The sequence below is a fragment of the Leucoraja erinacea genome, chromosome 6 (assembly GCF_028641065.1).
Source record: "Leucoraja erinacea ecotype New England chromosome 6, Leri_hhj_1, whole genome shotgun sequence".
In the NCBI taxonomy this organism is placed as follows: Eukaryota; Metazoa; Chordata; class Chondrichthyes; order Rajiformes; family Rajidae; genus Leucoraja; species Leucoraja erinaceus.
In genome coordinates, this window is record NC_073382.1 from 15,233,484 (window position 1) to 15,252,265 (window position 18,782).

Consider the following 18,782-nt stretch of genomic DNA (forward strand, 5'->3'; position numbering starts at 1 on the left):
TGATCTGGATGAGGGAATTGAAGGCAATATCTCCATGTTTGCGGATGACACTAAGCTGGGGGGCAGTGTTAGCTGTGAGGAGGATGCTAGGAGACTGCAAGGTGACTTGGATAGGCTGGGTGAGTGGGCAAATGTTTGGCAGATGCAGTATAATGTGGATAACTGTGAGGTTATCCATTTTGGTGGCAAAAACGGGAAAGCAGACTATTATCTAAATGGTGGCCATTTAGGAAAGGGGGAGATGCAGCGAGACCTGGGTGTCATGGTACACCAGTCATTGAAGGTAGGCATGCAGGTGCAGCAGGCAGTAAAGAAAGCGAATGGTATGTTGGCTTTCATAGCAAAAGGATTTGAGTATAGGAGCAGGGACGTTCTACTGCAGTTGTACAGGGTCTTGGTGAGACCACACCTGGAGTATTGCGTACAGTTTTGGTCTCCAAATCTGAGGAAGGACATTATTGCCATAGAGGGAGTGCAGAGAAGGTTCACCAGACTGATTCCTGGGATGTCAGGACTGTCTTATGAAGAAAGACTGGATAGACTTGGTTTATACTCTCTAGAATTTAGGAGATTGAGAGGGGATCTTATAGAAACTTACAAAATTCTTAAGGGGTTGGACAGGCTAGATGCAGGAAGATTGTTCCCGATGTTGGGGAAGTCCAGGACAAGGGGTCACAGCTTAAGGATAAGGGGAAATCCTTTAAAACCGAGATGAGAAGAACTTTTTTCACACAGAGAGTGGTGAATCTCTGGAACTCTCTGCCACAGAGGGTAGTTGAGGCCAGTTCATTGGCTATATTTAAGAGGGCCCTTGTGGCTAAGGGGATCAGAGGGTATGGAGAGAAGGCAGGTACGGGATACTGAGTTGGATGATCAGCCATGATCATATTGAATGGCAGTGCAGGCTCGAAGGGCCGAATGGCCTACTCCTGCACCTAATTTCTATGTTTCTATGTCTATGTTTCTATGAAATCTTCCTTTCACATCCAGCCCACTTCAATCTTCTTCCCCAAATCCACAGAGAAGGCTGTCGTCTTTGGTGAATTCTAAAAATCTCCCAACCTTCTGGCTTACTAGTCTCATTGGCAACATAGTAAGTGTTTATATATAGAAACAAAGAACTGCTATTGCAGGTTACTACATAAAAGGACATAAAATGCTGGAGTAACTCAGCAAGTCAGGCAGCATTTCTGAAGAACATGGTTTGGTGATGTTTTGGGCGGAGACCCATCTTCAGATTGATTGCAGGGGGGAGCCCAAAGCTGGAAAAGGGAGAGGAGGGAAGGTTTCACAGAACTCCCAGCGAAGAGAGGAGATTTCACAGTAGAGCAGTCAAAATGGAGAAACGAAGATCTGCAGATATTGGTTAATACACAAAAGGACACAAAGTGCTGGAGTAACTCATCAGGTCAGGCATTCTTCGATTTTTAATACCTTTAACTTTTCTTCCTTTTGCCTTTAAAGGGATATATTTATTGTGAACTATGTATTAAATCTTTAATTGTTAGCCAAAATTTGTTTACTACTCAAACCTTTAACATAATGCAGAACCAACTGATAGCTTCATATAACAACGAACTGCTCATGCTGGTTTATACCAAAGATTGTCAGAAAATGCTAGAATAATTCAGAGGTCAGGCAGCACCTCATTTAAACATAGAAAATAGGTGCAGAAGTAGGCCATTCGGCTTATCAAGCCAGCACCGCCATTCAATATGATCATGGCTGATCATCCAAAATCAGTACTCTGTTCCTGCTTTCTCCCCATATCCCTTGATTCTGTTAGCACTAAGAGATATATCTAACTCTCTCTTGAAAACATCCAGTGAATTGGCCTCCACTGCCTTCTGTGGCAGAGAATTCTACAGATTCACAACACTCTGGGTGAAAAAGTTTTTCCTCGTCTCAGTCCTAAATGGCCTACCCTTATTATTATCTCTAGAGAAAATGGATGGGTGATGTTTCGGGTCAGGACCCTTCTTCAGACTGATTGTAGGAGAAAAAAGAAACGGGAAGCCAAAAGAGACTGAACAAATCATGGCTGGCAACGGATGATTAGGTGAGGGAGTTTCCTGATAGGCAGATTTTTAGACAAAGGTTAGATATAAAAACAGGTGTGAGCCCAAGAGGGGTACATAGTTGCAAATTGTGAAGCTAGTTAACGGTCCTTTAGTGGAGTAGGGGGAGGGAGAAACTGCTGCAAAGTCAGCCAGGGTTCAGGGGAAGGGAGTGTGGGGGAAAGTCAGTGGAGGAGAAAGAGGTGAGGAGAAGGTGGATGTTTGTAGAAGTTACCTAAAATTGGAGAATTCAATGTTCATACCATTGGGTTGTAAGCTACCCAAGGGGAATATGAGGTGCTGTTCCTCCAGTTTGTGTCAGTTTGTTCCTCACTCTGGCAATGGAGGAGGCCCATGACAGAAAGGTCAGTTTGGGAAAGGGAGGTAAAATGGTTAGCGATCAGGATTTCCAATAGTCTTGGAGGACCGAGCACAAGTCTTCGGCAAAGTGCTAGCCGAGTCTACGCTTGGTCTCGCTGAAGTACCGGAGCCCACATTGAGGACACCGGATGCAGTAGATGAGGTTAGAGGAGGTACATGTAAATCTCTGTCTCAGCTGGGGTCCATCGATGGAGTCAAGGGAGGAGGTATTAGGACAGTTGTTACATATCCTGTGGTTGCAGGGGAAAGTACCTGGGTGGGAAGGAATGAATGTGGCCAAGTAGCTGCGGAGGGAGCAGTCTTTGTGGAAGGCGGTAAAGGGTGGAGAAGAAAAGATGTAACGGGTGGTAGGATCACATTGGCAGAAATGTTGGAGGTTGCGTGTTGGATGCGGAGGTTGGTGGGCTGAGAAAGGGAACTCAGTCCTTGTTGTGTCTGGGGCGAGAGAGAGTAATGCCCCTGTCCCACTTAGGAAACCTGAACGGAAACCTCTGGAGACTTTACGCCCCACCCAAGGTTTCCGTGAGGTTCCCGGAGGTTTTTGTCAGTCTCCCTAATGGTCGAAAGTGGTTTCCGTGTAGTCGAGCTTCTTCTATGTTCCGGCGATTATTTTAATAAATTCAAAACCGGCCGCGACTAAAAATAGGTTGCCGTTTTAAAAATCGGTAATTTTTTAGTCGAAGCCGGTTGCGATGCTAGTTGAAGGTGGTTGCCAGAGGTTGCAGGTAGTGGAAGGTAAGACCTCCCTGGTGGAATAAAAATGGGTGAAAAAAAGGTATTTTTTGAAATAATCGCCGGAACATAGAAGAAGCGAAAACTATTTTCTATCATTAGGGAGACTGACAAAAACCTCCCGGAACCGCACGGAATCCTTGGGTGGGGTGCAAAGTCTCCAGAGGTTTCCGTTCAGGTTTCCTATGTGGGACAGGGGCATAAGAGCAGAACTCCGGGACACAGAAGAGACGCGGGTGAGGGATCCATCTATGACAGCTGGGGAGAAACCAATGAGGACGAGTCAGATGCTCTCGTACGGAAATCCTCATCTTGGGAGCAGATGCAGCAGAGACAGGAATTGAGAGTAAAGGGCCTGCCCCACTAGGCGATTTTTTAGGCGACTGCCGGCGACTGTCATAGTCGTAGCAGGTGGCCGAAAAACCGGCGACTGGACTAATGGGCCTGTCCCACTTGTGCGATTTTTTAGGCGACTGCCGGCGACTACAACAATAGAATTCACCGAAGTCAGCACCGGCGACAACCTACGTCACCTGGCGAAAACCTACGTCATCCTGCTGACAACCTACGCCATCCTGGCGACAACCTACACCATCCTGGCGACAACCTATGGCAGCACCTACGTCAGGAAAAGACAAGCTATGACAAGTCCACGGTCGCCGACTGTCGCCGAAAAGTTTTGAACATTCCAAAATCCAGCGGCAAACAGAAAAACGCTATAACTCTTTAGGCGACTGAGGAGACTACTCACGACCATACAGGCGACACCGCAGCGACCGTGTGACGGCAGACTAGTCGCCTGTGGTCGCCTAAAAAATCGCTTAAGTGGGACAGGCCCTTAAGGGATAGGATCTTTGCCAGTGGCAGGGTGAGAGGAAGTGTAAACCAGATAACAGTGTGAGTTGATAGGTTTGTAGTAGATGTCGGTCGATAGTCAGTCCTTTGTGATGGAGACAGAGAGATCATGCGTGATCAAGGGGAGAGAGGTGTCAGACAGTCCAGATGAATTTGAGGGCAAGGTGGAAGTTAGTGGTTAAATTACTCATATTTTATAGATGGCTTTGTTTAAATTTACTATTTTAGTTTCATGTTAAACTCAATCATTTTCAATCTTGAACCAGTAAAATTGCTACATCCTTGTTCTCTCAATATTTATCATGACATCGCACAACTCTATAAAATCATTCTTTTAAAGTTAGAGATGAAAATTAAGATAAGCCGACAAACAAACTTAAAGTATAATCAAAATAATGCCAAACCGAACTTACTCTGGATTCTTCTTTAATTGCTTTTAGGTCATACAAGAAATAATTTTGATATTGCTGAAATGGCACAGCTAAAATGAAGGCCAAAATACTGAGCACCACCATAAGACTCTTGGAAAGAGGGGCTTTATCTGTAAAACAAAAAAGGAGAAAATTGGATGGCACCAAATGATCGAGCCGAGAATTGTTTTCTTTACCATCACTCTAATCCAGGATTAACCATGATACACTCCATCACAGTGTACACTACTCACTGTATTTGATTATATCAACATATAAATCACATATCTTAGAGTTTGAAGAAGGGTCTCGAGCCGAAACGTCGCCTATTTCCTTCGCTCCATAGATGTTGCCTCACCCGCTGAGTTTCTCCAGCATTTTTGTCTACCACTGTTGCTTTCGCAGTATGTTTGGGATCAGTGTCTTACTGTAGAATGAACCGCCGGCTAATGAGTTTTGAGGCGTTTGTTTGAACTTGAGCAGATAGGATGTGTCTATACACTTCAGAATTCATTATGCTACTACCATCAGCAATTGTATCATCAAAGAAGATAAGTGAGCCAGTACCATCAGTAGCCATACATGCCCAGGCCATAACACCCCCACCACCGTGTTCCACAGATGAGGTGTTATGCTTTGGATCTTGGGCAGTTCCTTCTTTCCTCCACACTTTGTTCTTGCCATCACTCTGATATGAGTTAATCTTCATCTCATCTGTTCACAAGACCATTTTCCAGAAACGTGGTTGCTCTTTTAAGTACTTCTTGGCAAAATGTAACCTGGCCATCCTATTTTTGCAGCTAACTAATGGTTTGCACCTTGCAGTGTAGCCTCTGTATTTCTGTTCATGAAGTCTTCTGTGGACAGTGGTCATTGACAAATCCACACCTGCCTCCTGAAGAGTGTTTCTGATCTGTCGGACAGGTGTTTGGGAATTTTTCTTTAATGTAGAGAGAATTCTTCTATCATCAGCACTGGAGGTCTTCCTTGGCCTGCCAGTCCATTTGCGACTAGTAAGCTCACCAGCGATCTCTTTCATCTTAATGATGCTCCAAGCAGTTGATTTTGGTAAGCCTAAGGTTTGGCTGATGTCTCTAACAGTTTTATTCTTGTTTCTCAGTCTCATAATGGCTTACTTGACTTTTATTGGCACAACTTTGGTCCTCATGTTGATAAACAGCTATAAACGTTTCCAAAGGTGATGGAAAGACTGGAGGAAAGACTAGGTGCCGAGAGCTCTCTTATACTTGCACTAAGGTGGCAATTAAACACACCTGAATAATTACAAACACCTGTGAAGCTGTGTGTCCCAAACATTATGGTGCCCTGAAATGGGGGGGGGGGGGGGGAGACCATGTATAAACACAGCTCTAATTTCTACATTGTGAAACCAAAATGTATAAAAATACCCTTTCATAAAATCTGACAATGTGCACTTTAACCTCACGTGATTTTTTCTATTACAAATTTCAAATTGTGGAGTACAGAGGCAAATAAATAAATGATGGGTCTTTGTTCCAAACATTATGGAGGGCACTGTAGGTTTAAGATGAGGGGGGAAAGATTTCATAGGTGCCTGAAGGGTAACTTTTTCACACAAAGGGCAGTGGTTGTATGGAACAAGCTGCCGGAGGAGGTAGTTGAGGCGGGTACAATCGCAAATTTAAGAAACATTTCGACAAGTACGTTGGTTTCGAAGGATATGGGCCAAACGCAGGCAGGTCTTACATGTTGGCCGGTGTGGACGTTGGGCCAAAGGGCCTGTTTCCACGCTGTAAGACTCTATCACCATAATTGTTTAAATATCAGTGGGTAGGTACATAATCTCAGAGTTAGAAAGTCATGTGTTCAGGTCCTCCTGTAGAGATGTGAGCACATAATTTAGGATGGCATTCTGTACAAGGGTGACAACCTTCTGAATGAGACATTCAAAGAAGACCCAGACTACGCTCTCAATGGATGTAATAGATCACCAATAACAGAGGCATCTTTCAAGCAATATCATTAAACCAGATGATGTCTTCATCTTCGAATTGCTGTGAGTGGGAGCTTTTTATGTGCAAGATGTCCATGGATTTTCCTGCAGCACAATAATTTTATCATAAATGCTGAGGAAAGCTGGTACTGATAATTTGGAAAGAGTCATTTGTCATCATTAATTTGTAAATTTGAGGAAGTAAAAGCCTTCAGTAAGGACTGCTGAGTTTAAACATCAAAGAAATGACAGTATGAAAGCAGGCCCGTCAGCCCAGCTTGCCCACGCCGACCAAATACCCCATCTACACTGCCTGCATTTAGCCCATATCCCTCCAAACCTATCCAATGCTCAAGATTCAAGATTCATTTTAATTGTCATTTGGACCCCTTGAGGTCCAAACGAAATGCCGTTTCTGCAGCCATACATTACAAACAAATAGACCCAAGACACAACATAATTTACATAAACATCCCTCCCCCCGCTGGGAGGGAAGGCCAAATAAACTTATCTCCCCACTGCACTCTCCCCCCCCCCCCCCCCCCGAGGTCAGAGTCAAAGTCAAAGCCCCTGGCTGGCGATAGCGATTGACCCGCGGCCATTAAAGCCACACCGGGTGGTGCAAGGTCGCACACCGGGTCTTGATGTTGGAGCCCCCCGGCGAGCGCTCGCAGAGTCCCGTGGCCATTCCAAGCCGCGCGGGGCGGTGATGTGAGGCCCCGCTCCAGGAGCTCTTCGACCCCGCTTCTCGGGCGGGAGAAGTCGCCGTTGCGGGAGCCCTGAAAAGCGGTCTCCCTCCAGTGACCCGCGGGCTCCCGGTGCCGCCGTCCGCCAGACCCGCAGTTTGCAGCCTCCGAATCTCCGGAGGTCGGGCCGCAGCTGCAGCAGCTCTCCACCACCGCTCCACCCACTCCGGACTCGGTCAGCTCCGCGACGGTGAGGTGAGTCGTCGGCACCAGAGCCCCCGGTCTTCTCCTGTTGGAGGCCGCTCCTCGTTGCAGCCCCAACGACAACGGAGACCCGACAGAAAAGGTCGGGTCTCCCGTGCAGGGAGAGATTTAAAAGTTACCTCCTCCGTCCCACCCCACCCCACCCCCCCCCACCCACACACCCCCAACAAAAAAAAACAAAAACTACATAGAAACAGAGACAAAAAATAATAAAAACGCGGACGGGCTGCAGAGGCCGCTGCTGATGAGAGTCGCGCCGCCTACCGGATGCTTCTACTGGTCTAAATGCTTCTTAAACATTGCGATAGTACCTGCCTCTACTACCTCCTCCAGCAGCTCGTTTCATACACCCGCAACCCATAGTGTAAAAAAGTTACCCCTCAGGTTCCTATTAAATCTTTTCTCTCTCACCTTAAACCTATGTCCACTGGTTCTCAATTCCTCTGTTCTGGGCAAAAGACTCTGTGCGTTTCATTTATTGTCACGTGTACCAAGGTACAGTGAAAAGCTTTTGGTGCGTGCTATCCAGCCAGCCGAAAGCCAATACATGATTTTCCCAACCATTTATCAGATCTATTCCGCTCATGATTTCGTACGCCTCCATATTCACTTGCTTATATTTACATTCAAATCATTGCTATAGTCACAAGAGCATTAGATATTCTGTCTGATATTTATTGAGACCAATCCTGGCCCTGCTCTTTTTTTTTAAAACTTGTCATAATGACTAGATTGACTGTACATGGAAATTATCGAAGTTGGTCACTTTCATTTTGTAAGTTGACTAATCTCACGTTTTGAAAGATTCAATTGCATATAAATCCCCAACAGATTTTAACTTGACCATTCAGGTATGGAATGTTTAGTTTAGTTTAGAGATACAGCATGGAAACAGGCCCCACGGCACACTGAGTCCGTGCTGACTATCGATCACCCGTTTATACTAGATCTATCTTATCTCACTTTCGTATCCAGTCTCTACCTATTAGGGGCAATTTCAGAGGCCAATTCATGTACAAACCTGATCGTCTTTGGGAAATGGGAGAAAATCATTCAGCCTAATGTTTTTCTGGAGAAGTGAATTAATTTATAGATTTTTTAAAATTATATTTCATCTGTGTACACTATGTTTATGGTCCTATTAAGCTGTTTCAATTAAGAATTTCATTGTTCTGTTGTGGAGACATGGGCCGTGGAACCGGGGGGGAACCGGGGGGGGGGGGGGGTGGGGTGGGAGGGGGGAGAGCTGCGGGCCCCTCCCCCCCCCCCCCCCCCACTTTGGGGCTAGATATGTTTCAATGTCTCCGGCTTTGGACGAGGCGCTGGTGTGCTCTGAGCAACCTGGTTGTGGGTGTTGGAGAACCGGGGCGGAGGGAGGGATGGAAGCAGAAGTAGCAGCGGGGGCAGATGCGGACGGGGATCCGGGGCTGGCAAGTGTTTGCCGGGCTGGTGAGTGTTTGCCGGGCTGGCGAGTGTTTGCCGGGCTGGCGAGTGTTTGCCGGGCTGGCGAGTGTTTGCCGGGCTGGCGAGTCACCTCAATGCAAGAGTCCTGGGCCGTCAGAAGCGTTGTGCCGCTGCCATGAGAGTCTCTGCACCAAATTCTCCCTGGTGACCGGCATGGACCAGACTGCGGCTCGGTACATCCTGGAGGACAACCAGTGGCTGCTGGAAGTAGGCACCTAGCACTGGGTAGGAGCGGTGGAAGATAGTGGCCTTCAAATGGGGGTGGTTGGGGAAAGCATCCTGCTTGCCTGCTAGCTTTTCACTTACTGTAAATGCAGGAAAAATATTCCCGATGTTGGGGGAGTCCAGAACCAGGGGTCACAGCTTAAGAATAAGGGGTAGGCTATATAGGACTGAGATGAGGACAAACTTTCTTCACCCCGAGAGTTGTGAATCCGTGTAATTCTGTTCCACAGAAGTCAGTGGAGGCCAATTCACTGGATATTTTCAAGAGAGTTACATTTTGCTCTTGGAGCTAGGGATCAAAATCAAGGGATATGGGGAAAAAACAGGAAAGGAGTACTGATTTCAGATGAACGGCCATGATCATATTGAATTGCTGGCTCAAAGGGCCGAATGGCCTATTCCTGCACCTACTTTCTATGTTTCTACGCTTGAGTATATGGCAATAACACTCAACCACTTAATTTTGAAGCATTCATGCATGGTGGAGGTATAATGTAGTCATAGAGTGATACAGTGTGAAAACAGGCCCTTCGGCCCAACTTGCCCACACCCACCAACATGTACCTGTCCTATCCATGTATCAGTCTAACTGTTTCTTAAATGTTGGGATAGTCCCTGCCTCAACTACCTCCTCAGGCAGCTTATTCCATACACCCACCACCCTTTCTGTGGAAAATGTTACCCCTCAGATTCGTATGAAATCTTTTCCCCTTCCCCTTAAATCTGTCCTCTGGTTTAGAGACGGGGGATGGCATGTATTATTATCCCCCAGTTTCGGTGGTCGAGCAATAACAAAAATAATAATCTCCTGCTCCTATCTCTCATATAGGTCCTACATTATCTTTTAAAAATACTTCAAACAAAAAACATTGGAATCATCCTTCTACAATGGACTAAAACATGATTTTAATACATCACATTTCAAAATGTCCCTACTGTGGGAGGGGGAATACCCCCCTCAGTTGCTCCGTTCCCTCGCTGGGTACCCAGAAGGCCACTGATCACTCAGCCCCCCACACTTTCAAAAACGCTCCACGGCCCCTGCAAGAGAAACTGCAGGTGTTGGTTTAACCCAAAGACAGTCTGAAGAAGGATCTCGACCCAAAACATCACCTATTCCTTTTCTCGAGATGCTGCCTGACCCGCTGAGTTATTCCAGATTTTTGTGTCTGTCTTCTGTGTATCACTAATTGAGTTTCATCTCAGACACAGTTCAGCTGTTCATAACTATGAATCACACTTTATGAAAGAGGGAAAGGTCTTGGAGAAGACGCTTTGCAAAATTTATAAGAATGGTCTCAAGAGCTGCAGCTTTCAATTATGCAGAGTAACTGGAGAAATTGAGATTCTTCTTATAAGAATAAAGAATGTTAACCAGTTTTGAAAAAGTGTTCAAAATTATGAGCGATCCAAGAAATCTATTTTCACTGATGGCGCCAGGGGAAAGTCATTTAGTTTCCAATGCTCTAACGTAACTGGCACAAAAAGCAGAGTTCAACTCCAACTCAAAAAATCCTACACTGATTTATAGATGCTTATACAGGGCTCGAAATTAACGGTTGCCCGGGTGCCAATGGCCATCTAACGTCCTGCCGGACAACCTGAAAGTCCTGTAATTTTGCCCGGCTTGGCAAGCACCCGGGACACGCGCCGTTCAACTCTGAGCCGGTCTGTATTTTGCCCGGCTTGGCAAGCACCCGGGACACGCGCCGTTCAACTCTGAGCCGGTCCCCCTCTCTATCCGTCATGCACAATCTCCGCCCACCATCCGTGTCCGGGTCTTCGCTCTCTTGCCACTCATCATCCGCTGGCACATGCGCACTGCCACAGCCAGCACATCCTTCCCCTGCACATGCACACAACAATGGTCAGTACATCATCAGCAGCCCTACACATGCGCACTGCCACGGCAACTGGTCGCGCCGGGCACTTTCTCTCTCCCTTTGCATTGTGGGAGATCTGGCCACCATTGCTATCCGGTCGCCGCCACGCCGTGACCACTGAAAACCAATGCAGAATCACTCCCTGGAGCTGGAGTAACTCTCTGGAGTAACTCTTGCTTCTTGGTTTCCTGGTCCTCCAAAAATATTCTAAATGGAATTTAAACTGGAGACGGTGGAGGGTCCATCACCAAACTCCAAACTCTGAACAATAACAGCCCTATTGCACTTTATCTGTTTATTTATTGTGTATATATATTGTCTATGGTTTATAAACACACTGAGCTTTTACCCCCTGTTCTGAATTATGTTTACATATTCTGTTGTGCTGCAGCAAGCAAGAATTTCATTGTCCTATCTGGGACACATGACAATAAAACTCTCTTGACTCTTGACTTGGACTTAAGCAAAAAATGGTTCTTGGGGAAAAAAGAGCTACCTTAAATTTAGCTGCGTCTGGTTGGGTAACTGTGGTAGGATGAAGACTATTCCATGCTTTAATTGTGCGGGGGAACTCCATGGAGCAGCCAGTATCTCTGGATAGAAGAAATTGGGTGACGTTTCGGATAGAGACCTTTCTTTAGACTCCCTCTAGTTTTAGTGTTTTTAATTTAATTTAAGGATACAGAGTGGAAACAGGCCCTTCGGCCCACCGAGTCCATGCGGACCTCCAATCACCCCTACACTAGTTCTATCCTACACATTAACAACGCGTCAAGAGTGTTTTATTCTCTCATGTCCCAGTTAGAACAATGAAATCCTTACTTGCAGCAGCACAACAGAATATGTAAACACAGTACTCTGTAAACAATGTTATAAACGAGAAAACAAAACAGTGTATATTTATATATGAATATATAACTATATAAATATATATGTGTGTGTGTGTGTGTGTGTGTATATATAAACACACACACATAATTTCCCTCCTGGGATTAATAAAGTTCTATCGTATAGTATCGTGTGTGTAGGAAGGAACTGCAGATGCTGGTTTAAACTGAAGATAGACACAAAAAGCTGGAGTAACTCAACAGGTCAGATAGAATCTTGGGACAAAAGGAAAATATTACGTTTTGGGTTGGATCTGAAAAAGGTTCCTGCACACCTTTGGAATGTGGAAGGAAACAAGAGCACCCGGAGAAAACCCATGCGATCAAAGGGAAAAGGAGCAAACTCCATACAGATAGCACCCACATTCAGGATCAATTCCGGGTCTCTGGCACTTTTAGGCAGCAACTTTACTGCCAATGTACTGCCCCATAGTCTTGAACTGAATTAAAACATACAGTAGCTGTAAAGTGGGACATAGCTTCACTTGGAGATTTAAAACTGAAAATGGATAGTTTCTTGTTTTTAGTAACCAAAGTTATCAACGTATAATTTTTTGTGTGTTAGAAAACAAAATATATTGGCACAGCTGGTTGGCTTGCTGCCTCACACGCCAGAGATCTGTGTTCGATCCTGTCCTCGGGCGCTGTCTGTGTTGAATTTGCACATTCTCCCTGCAAGCGTGTGGGTTTCCTCCCACATCCCAAAGACGCATTAGCTTTGTAGGTTAACTTGTCTCTGTAAAATTGCCCCTAATGTGTCGGGAGTGGGTGAGCAAAGTGGGATAACAGAACTTGTGTGAATGGGTAGACAAAAATGCTGGAGACACTCAGCGGGGAGGCAGCATCTATGAAGCGTAGGAAATAGGCGACGTTTCGGGTCGAGACCCTTCTTCACACTGATGTGAGGGTGGGGGGGGGGGGGGAACGGGAAGAAGAAAGGAAGAGGCGGAGACAGTGGGCTGAGGGAGAGCTGGGAAGGGGAGGAGAAAGCAGGGACTACATGAAATTGGAGAAGTCATTGTTCATACCGCTGGGGTGTAAACTGCCCAAGCGAAATATGAAGTGCTGCTCCTCCAATTTGCGGTGTGCCTCACTCTGGCCATGGAGGAGGCCCAGGACAGAAAGGTCAGATTCGGAATGGGAGGGGGAGTTGAAGTACTGAGCTACCGGGAGATCAGGTTAGTTATTGCGAACCGAGCAGAGGTGTTGGGCGAAGCGATCGCCAAGCCTATGCTTGGTCTCAGCGATGTAGAGCAGCTGACACCTAGAGCAGCGGATGCAATAGATGAGGTTGGAGGAGGTGCAGGTGAACCTCTGTCGTACCTGGAACGACTGCTTGGATCCTTGAATGAAGTCAGGGCGGGTGGGAAAGCAACAAGTGTAGCATTTCCTGCGGTTGCAAGCGAAAGTGCCAGGAGAGAGGGTGGTTTGGGTGGGAAAGGATGAATTGACCAGGGAGTTAAAGAGGGAGCGGTCTCTGCGGAAAGCCGACAGGGGAGGAGATGGAAAGATGTGGTCAGTGGTGGGATCCCATTGGTAGACAAAAAAGCTAGAGAAAATCGGCGGGTGAGGCAGCATCTATGGAGCGAAGGACTAGGCGATGTTTCGGGTCGAGACCCTTCTTCAGATTGATGTCGGGAGGGGATGGGAAAAAGAAAGGAAGAGGTGGAGACAGTAGGCTGTGGGAGAGCTGGGAATGGGAGGGGAAGGAGGGAGAAAGCAAGGACTGCCCGAAATTGGAGAAGCCAATGTTCATACCGCTGGGGTGTAAACTACCCAAGCGAAATATGAGGCTCTGTTCCTCCAATTTGCATTTGGCCTCACTCTAGCCATGGAGGAGGCCCAGGACAGAATGGTCAGATTCGGAATGGGAGGGGGAGTTGAAGCGTTGAGCCACCGGGAGATCAGGTTGGTTATTGCAAACTGAGTGGAGGTGTTGTGCGAAGCAAGCGCCAAGCCTGCACTTGGTCTCACCAAGGTTGATCATATACGCTGAATAATCCAACCACATTTTTGTTTGGAAGTGGAAATAATAGAAATTGCATTCATTGCAACATGTAAAAAGAGTTGAGATACTGTATTATAATTTTGCAGCATGTCACTGTGGTATATATCATGTCTTGATTGGTGAATATGTTTAGATTGTGACTTTATTTGAAACAGAAATAAAATGTGAATGATTCATTGAGCATAATTCCTACTGGTAACTACGCACTTCGTCCAAGCACATTATCGCACGCGTCATGCAAGCTGTCTTAAATGACCACCTAAATTGTCATTTGGCAACCTAAAAAGCTGCCATGGTTGCCAGGCTGACAACAGAGAAAAAAAGTTAAGTGGGAGCCCTGTTATAACAATATCATCTTCCAATTTGTCACTCTACAGCTGTCCAGGTCAATGACTTTAGATCATAATCACCATTCTCATTTTCATGCACAAACCTCTTGGTTATGAATCTGCTGTTCCCATTAACGTTTTCTCATGGCCCATCTTTTTCCACCTCTCTTTACCATTATCTTCTGACTTGTAGTACATCCTTTATGTAACAAACAGGTCTGCAATCCAATCTATTACAAATTTTGTTCTCCCCCACCAAATCCTACTCTTTTTCCTGGCTGTGTGTTTTTTAAAGCTGTTAACCTATCTTAAACTTCCCCTTCAAGCGATACATCATCAAATTGATCTATTGCACTCACTGCCTGACCTGTTGAGTGTTTCCACCCACTGCCGCCTACATTAATTTTGGTGCGTCTTCAGGTTGAGTCATGGTTAAAGTTCACATTTTTTCACCCATACAAACATGGTTTTACATACACATTTCTTCCATAATAATACCATGGGCAGGATGTTCTACGCGTCAGCAGACAATTTTTATCTTTGTAAACACCCACAAAGGAAATTAAGTCATTATAAGCAGAGGGCCCATCCCACATTAAATGCTTTAAACCTACATTAAATGCTTTAAATAGTTTTACAGTCAGTCACACTATTAAAAAGAACATGTATCAGTCGATCATCCTCTGTATCTTGTAGACATGTGTATGGGTTCTAAAAATAACTATTCAGTGACCAGCATTACTTGAACACAGAAGATGAGCAGCCTGATACAGTCATCCATGTAATGCAGTAAATATGGCAGCTAATTTTCATTCAAGTTTCCACAATAAGTGAGATAATACATAGAAACATTGAAAATAGGTGCAGGAGGAGGTCATTCGGCCCTTCGAGCCAGCACCACCATTCATTGTGATCATGGCTGATCGTCCCCTATCAATAACCCATGCCTGCCTTCTCCCCATATCCCATGACTCCACTATCCCCTAGAGCTTTATCTAACTCTCTCTTAAATCCATCCAGTGATTTGGCCTCCATTGCCCTCTGTGGCAGGGAATTCCATAAATTCACAACTCTCTGGGTGAAAACGTTTTTTCTCACCTCCCCTTTATTCTAAGACTGTGGCCCCTAGTTCTGGACTCGCCCAACATTGGGAACATTTTTCCTGCATCTAGCTTGTCCAGTCCTTTCATAATTGTATATGTTTCTATAAGATCCCCCTCATCCTTCTAAACTCCACTGAATACAAGCCTAGTCTTTTCAATCTTTCCTCATATGACAGTCCTGCCATCCCAGGGATCAATCTCGTGAACCTACGCTGCACTGCCGCAATCACAAGGATGTCCTTCCTCAAATTAGGAGACCAAAACTGTACACAATAATCCAGATGTGGTCTCACCAGAGCCCTATACAACTGCAGAAGAACCTCTTTACTACTATACTGAAATCCTCTTGTTATGAAGACCGACATTCTATTAGCTTTCTTCATTGCCTGCTGTACCTGCACGCCAACTTTCAGTGACCGGTGTACACCCAGGTCTCGCTGTACCTCCCCCTTACCTAACCTAACCCCATTGAGATAATAATCCTTGTTTTTGCCACCAAAGTGGATAACCTCACATTTATCTATATTATACTGCATTTGCCACGCATCTGCCCAAGATAATGTCCAGATATTGAGACACAAAAGACTGCAGTTGCTGGAATCTTGATCAAAATACAAAAACGGTCCCAAAAAGCAGTCTGTCCATTTCACCCAATGAAATAGTTCTATTCAGCAGTTTATTTTTTGATCACTGTTCAAATATACTTATATCAAGTTATTATGAACGAGGAATACATTTTAACCATTAAAACAAAGGGATCTCCATTCCACTACTGGGACAGAAACATTTCTATTGACAGTATTGCCTGTCATTATATATAGCCAACATCGGACATTTATGAACCTGCAATGTAGGAAACCCCACAAACAATTTATTCACAGAGAGCATCCATAATAAATGGTTAAACAAAGTGAAAATTGTGCCCAGTAGATAAGGAAGAATTTTGTCTCTCTTTCTGATAGTTCAGTGGAATATCCTATACATATCAGAAGGCAGTAAGTACCCCAGAGTGCGGGGACTCCTTCAATGCTCCTCGGAGACGGAGTACCTGGAAGTAACCCAGGGGGTGAAAGGCCAGACCTGCCCAGGGGTGGTGGAGGTGGGGACCCTGGGGTGAGGTTGGACATCTACAGGCCGGAGAGGAGGTGAGGGGCCACACAGCCCGGGGGTTGGGGTGGAAGAGATGAGGGGTCAGACAGTCGGGGGTGAGGGGCCGGACAGCCCCCGAGGAGATGGACCAGACTGGCCCGGCGTGGGAGAGGTGAAGGTGAGGGTGGGAATCAGGAAGGGGTCGGACCGGCCCGGGATGAGGGGTAGGGATGAGGCTGAGGGGCGGCCCTGGGATGGGGATCGGGGACCGGCCCGGTTTAACGGGTGGAATTGGGGTTGGGGGAAGTGAAGCAGCGGCGCATCAGTGGAGGGCGTGTCTGCTCCACCGATCCTGTCACAGGCCGTGTCCCAGCGCCCGCAGGTGGGCACAGGCCTGACGCCAGGGTCCCGGCTCGTGGGCAGCCCGCACCCCGAGGGCCGGAAACAGCGATCTCGGCTACGCTGCCCTTCGACTGGCTGCACCTTCCGCCCTCACCCCCTCCTTCTACTCACACAGGCCGCTGGAGCCGGTGCCGCTCAGCATTGTTCCGCCGCCCCCGCCCAGAGCCCGCCCCCAACGCCCGGCCCCGCCCCCAACGCCCCGCCCCGCCCCCATCGACAAGTCCCCGCCCCCACCACCAGGCCCCGCCCCCCGCTTAGAATCCCGCCAGGTCCCCCCCCAACGACAGGCCCCGCCTCGCGACAGGCCCCGCTTTGAACCCCCCCATCGACCAGGCCCCGCCCCCATCGACAGGCCCCGCCCCCAACCCCCATCGACAGTCCCCCCGCCTCGCGTAGCCCCGCCCCTCTTTGAACCCCGCCACTGCCCCGCCCTGCCACCAGGCCCCGCCCCCGCCCCCCTGCCCCCGCTTAGAACCCTGCCCCCACCCCCGCTTTCTATCACCCCGCCCGCCCGCATCGACGGGCCGCGCTTAGAGCCCCTCCCCCGCGTCCGGACATGCCATCAAAGGGAAGCCCCGCCCCTGCCCAGAGCCACGCCTTCCAGGGAAGCCACGCCCCCGCGGGTGCAGCCACGTCCAAAGATCTTATAGATCAAGATCAAGATACATTTAATTGTCATCTGGACCCCTTGAGTTCCAAACGAAATGCCGTTTCTGCAGCCATACATTACAAACAAATAGACCCAAGACACAACATAATTTACATAAACATCCATCACATCGCTCTAATGGAAGGCCTAATAAACTTATCTCTCCACTGCCCTCTCCCCCCCCCCCCATGTCAGAGTCGAAGTCAAAGCCCCCGGCTGGCGATGGCGATTGTCCCGCGGCCATTAAAGCCACGCCGGGTGGTGCGAGGTCGCACACCGGGTCTTGGTGTTAGAGCCCCCGGCGTGCGCTCGCAGAGTCCCGCGGCCATTCCAAGCCGCGCGGGGCAGTGATGTGGGCCCCGCTCCAGGAGCTCTTCGACCCCGCAACTCGGGCGGGGGAAGTCGCCGTTGCGAGAGCCCTGAAAAGCGGTCTCCCTCCAGGGAGCCGCGGGCTCCCGGTGCCGCCGTCCACAGACCTGCGGTTGGAGCCTCTGACTCTCCGGTCGGGCCGCAGCAGCAGCAGCAGCAGCGCTCCACCACCGCTCCACCCGCTCCGGACTCGGCCAGCCCCGCGACGGCGACGGTGAGTCGTAGCACCAGAGTCCCTGGTCTCTTCCTGTTGGAGGCCGCTCCTCGTTTCGGCCCCAACGACAACGGAAACCCGACGAGAAAAGGTCGGGTCTCCCGTGCAGGGAGAGATTTAAAAAAGTTTCCCCCCCCCCGTCCCCCCACACACACACACACCCCAACAAAAAATAACAAAAACTACATAAAAGCACAGACAGAAAATAATAAAACGCGGACAGACTGCAGAGGCCGCTGCTGACCAGAGTCGCGCCACCCACCGAATGTCAGAGTGAAGATACCTAATCTGGTATCTTCACTCTAAGATCTTTGGCCACGTCCCCAACAGACGCAACAACTCCAGCTGGCTCGGCCAGACATGGTTGGTTGGTACAGACTTGGTTGACCCAAAGTCCTGTTTCGTTGAAGCTTCATCTGGCTACACAGCGGTGGGTAAATATGGAGTGGAGCAGTGGACTGAGTAATCAGCCCTGCGCTGCCATTGCGCAGATGGACAGCAAGGAGGAGGCGTTGCTGCCAATTCACTCTGACTGAGCTCTATCGGCACATCCTCCTGGGGAACCATGCCCACCTGTGAGCCCTGACTACGCCCTTTAGCAAACCATAGCCCTCACACACCACACCCTGGCTTCGGTGGGATCACCAACTGCACCAGATCACAACCTGGCTAATCAAGGGCTGACACTCATTCAATGACATGTTCACTTACTGACACTCACTCACTGATAAAATCATTGACTCATTCAATTCCTGACACGCTCTGACAGTCTGAAGAAAGGTCACCCATTCCTTCTCTCC

General features: G+C 47.7%; 1 protein-coding gene across 1 annotated transcript in view; it reads right to left on the bottom strand.

Moving 5' to 3' along the window:
- Positions 1-16,929, bottom strand: part of ubac2 (UBA domain containing 2) — a 193,102-nt gene extending 176,173 nt beyond the window's left edge. The window contains exons 1-2 of the mRNA XM_055636664.1: positions 16,862-16,929; positions 4,439-4,566 (exon numbers count right to left, since the gene is read on the bottom strand). Of these exons, the coding sequence (XP_055492639.1) occupies positions 4,439-4,566; positions 16,862-16,892 (159 nt within the window). The 5' untranslated portion in view covers positions 16,893-16,929. The remainder of the gene's footprint in view (positions 1-4,438; positions 4,567-16,861) is intronic.
- Positions 16,930-18,782: the final 1,853 nt, after the last annotated feature.